Below are 3,568 nucleotides of genomic sequence, written 5' to 3'. Positions count from 1 at the left end.
TCAAGTTCGTTCTTTTGACATTGAGTATATACTTTCTAATCTACTTATTCCTAATTACTATAAATCTCTTACTCTGATGAATACCTCGTTGGTATATCCACCATAGGCATTTCAAATAGTAAGAAATCTAGATGGTTCACTTTAGTGAGGTGCATGGACACAATTTGCTTTAGCCAAAGAGAGGAGAAAATTGCAAGAACAACAACAAACGATTATGCTTGAGAAAAATGAGCTGGTTAGAGCAATCCACAAGAACCGGAGAAAATTGACAACGGGAGCGTCTAGACAAAAATTTGTGTCAACAAGTTGTACAAGTTCATCATCTGCATCTAGATCTCCATGTCTTGTGTTTGCCTAGATCGCACAACTAGACTATCGGCTGCCATTCGTTGTAATTTTTGGAAAAGAATAGTGCCAACTCTCCACCATATGACACTTTTATTGAATGTGCACTATATATAATTTACCAATTAACTCTCATTGCATGACAAAAAGTTTCCCGAGTCCCACCAACCCAAAGAATTAAACAAGTTTTTGTAGGACTCCACTATTGAGCTAGCTGCCAACATTCCAAGGCCCAAGACAAGATCTCATGTAACCCCAATCGTCTCATTCCGCCTGCTACTTCCCTCCAACCCTAACCCTCTTGCGATCCGCCTCAGAATGAGATGTTACCATGTGAGCCCATCGACAGGGTTTTTTTTTGGGTTACAAAACTACAATTACAAGAGGGGTTTCAAAATGATATTTTTTAAAAATGTTACAAGTTTATGAAGGAAAAGAGATCACTTAATTCATGTTATAAAATGTATGGACTCTGGAGGGATTTTAAAAACGATCCTTAATGGATCTGGGGTCACCCCTAGGCCCCTATCATCCTTCGTGAACCCTCTTATGTTGCTAACCAGATTTAAGGCTTGCACAAAGAGATTTCTGACGGCAAATAAAGCACACACACTCTCTCTTCTGGTAAAAGAGAGTTGAAAGGAAGGGGGCTATTCTGAGTCTGTAGCATTAAGTCTTCCGTCTATGTGCGCCGCCAAATGCAAGAGCACAAAACAAGAGAGTAGAGATACGTTTATACCCCACAGTGCAGGTTGAGTAGAGGCATAGACGAGGCAAGGACAATCGAGGTGGACGAGAACAGGGTAGGCCATGCCCCACCATTCAAAGCACGATTTGCAAGCGAGCACATTGAATGGAAGCCGGCGAGGAAGTTAGTAAAGCGCTCGAGAAATATGTATTTGTACAGTTGTTAGCTCTGATGTTTCACAAACTTACCATTACAATTTCTACATATATAATGAACTCCAAGCACACATTTATGCAAAGCTAGGTTGCTCATTACTTGAGCATAATTCCCTTTGGAGCTCTCACCAAAAGAGAGGAGACACTCATTACCGGATTTCACTGGTAAAATGTGAAATTTTGCCAGTTTTGTTCAAGTCAAGGCTGGAAAGCAGCCAGTATTTAGCAACTCTAGCCGTTGAAAAATACACTAAAGACTAAATTTTTGTGACCACTGATTGCCTCTTCGATGGCCGCCAAGATAAACCAACCAAACAACTTGGCCCAATGTCTTGCAAGCCCGTGATGAAGTAACCACGGATTCTTGAGCAACTGGAAGTCTCAATGCTTGTCTCCCTTGCTAATAAGACTTCGTTTGTTTATGCATCAATCAGGAATAATTAGGAAGTAAAAACTGCAACTATCTTCATTCTGCCAAAAGCCTATACCCATTTGAATACAATTATGCCCAAGAGATCTGTATAAATAGAACAGCTGTACAAAATTGCAATTACAGACCAACCCTCCATCTAAACTAATGTACAGAGAAAATGACTAAATGTCCATCAATGTGTACTGATGTTCCGCGGTGATTTAGACCCCATTTTGACTCCAGCTTTTGAGCTTGAGGATGCGCATTCTGTGCCCTTCCTTTGGGCAAGGATCTTCATGAAGTTTTCTGTCAAGATATTCAATGAAGCTTCTCTCGTCTTGACTCCACTCATACAAAGATGGTCGGCAGGGAAGCGATGCTTCAAGCAAACCTTCACCTTGCATGTCTTGCACATGTAAGTGTTGGTGGTTGTCAACACCTCCCTGCATCTCTTCACTGGACATTTTGGCTTCTTCATGACACGATCATAGTTGCTTGGGTCACAGCTTGCTTGCATGTGCTTCTCGAGTGTGAGATCCACATTCTCTCCGAAAACTATGCGAACAGACGAGGCACAAACAGGGCAAATAGTAACCTTGGTATCCTTCATGCCGTCCTTAGTACAATTATGTGCAGAGTATGATCGATGCTCCAAGCAAAAAGTCTGCACAACGACAAAGTGTGAGTGCCAAGAAAACTTCTATCAAACACATCATTGTGCAAAATCAACAAGGTTGCACCTTTGTGTTTGTGTTTGTGTTTATGTCTTTAGTCATGAAAACGATGGGTCAAAACAATAATCAATGAAACGCCAGACATTTGATGCGGCTAGATGGCCTTCAAAGCGCCATCTTGTACCAAAAAGGAAAAAATTGGACCAAACTCACTGCATAGGTTCCAGAGATCATGGAGACGCATACAACCCTAAGCAAAGATCCAGATCAGATTGCCAGAAGTATATAGCTTCCGGCAAATATAGATCAACATGATGATCCAGCCGTTAGCTATGGCTAGCCATAAAGGATTCACCCAAAATCCACCTTGTGCCTTTGTGGACGTGTAGGTCACAAACAACAACAAAATGGTGGAGGCATTTAGACTTGGTTTAGATAAGAACACCGGCATTACTCTAGCTTATACAGAGCATTTTCATGTACCAAGCGCAGCTGCAAAATACCCCAAATTGGTAAACCGACTCATAGTTTTGAGGACTCTTGCAATTGTTCCTAGGACAATAAAAAAACCTCTTCCTCTTCTTCTTCTTCTTCTTCCTCACTCTCTCTCTCTCTCACTCTAGCCGCTGCCCCCCCCCCCCCCCCCCCCCCCCCCCTCTCCCTTTCCTGCAGAAACATAGCCATCGATCTGTGTGTAGGCCACAACTAGTAATGGAGCAATAGAGCATCTCATAAAAGGACAAGCAAGCCGAGCATACCTTCTTGCAGGAATCGCAGGTAAAGGGGAGGAAGTCGAGTTGATGGCAATCATCCTGGTTGCAATGAGCGCCCAGTTCAGGAAAAGCTTCTGTACCACCCATATCCTCGGAACTCTAATCTAATCGCAGATAGACAGATTGTCTGTGTAATGTGTTTGACTGTAAGTGGGCGCGCGGCGATGGTGAAGGCAAAAGTTTTGAGTCGATTGCGGGAAGATGGAGATTATATGTAGCAAGCCGACCTGGCTGCGACTCGGCTTGGGCAGGAAGCAAGCATAGAAACATCCGACGCGGCAGTGGAAGGAACTTTCTAGAAATTTTATTTTACAGTTTTCCTTTTCACCACGAGTTCGCGCTACCCGCCTACGGTCAGCTTTTTTTGCGTTTGTCGTTCCTCCAAATCTGACCTTTACCCTCGCCCGCCGCCTCAGCTATATCACGGACGTAAAACATGGGAGATCGGATCAAAGGCTGCC

The 3,568-nt window shown here is 43.1% G+C and overlaps 1 protein-coding gene across 1 annotated transcript; it reads right to left on the bottom strand.

Moving 5' to 3' along the window:
* Positions 1-1,739: 1,739 nt before the first annotated feature.
* Positions 1,740-3,368, bottom strand: LOC147432753 (zinc finger AN1 and C2H2 domain-containing stress-associated protein 13-like). Its single transcript, XM_086492580.1, has 2 exons — positions 3,093-3,368; positions 1,740-2,324 (listed from the first exon to the last, which is right to left on the bottom strand). The coding sequence occupies exons 1-2, from the start codon at positions 3,192-3,194 to the stop codon at positions 1,854-1,856; spliced, it is 573 nt and encodes a 190-aa protein (XP_086348706.1). The 5' UTR covers positions 3,195-3,368; the 3' UTR covers positions 1,740-1,853.
* Positions 3,369-3,568: the final 200 nt, after the last annotated feature.

The sequence above is a fragment of the Adiantum capillus-veneris genome, chromosome 20, assembly GCF_014529385.1.
Source record: "Adiantum capillus-veneris isolate H3 chromosome 20, ASM1452938v2, whole genome shotgun sequence".
Classification (NCBI taxonomy): domain Eukaryota; kingdom Viridiplantae; phylum Streptophyta; class Polypodiopsida; order Polypodiales; family Pteridaceae; genus Adiantum; species Adiantum capillus-veneris.
The sequence above is the reverse complement of the archived record's forward strand: the minus strand, read 5'-3'. Positions and strand labels throughout refer to the sequence as shown.

Coding starts and splice junctions, on each gene's coding strand:
- LOC147432753 (XM_086492580.1), bottom strand. CDS start 3,194: ATGGGTGGTACAGAAGCTTTTCCTGAACTGGGCGCTCATTGCAACCAG. Junction 2,325..3,092: donor CCTGCGATTCCTGCAAGAAG/GTATGCTCGGCT, acceptor GTCGTTGTGCAG/ACTTTTTGCTTGGAGCATCG.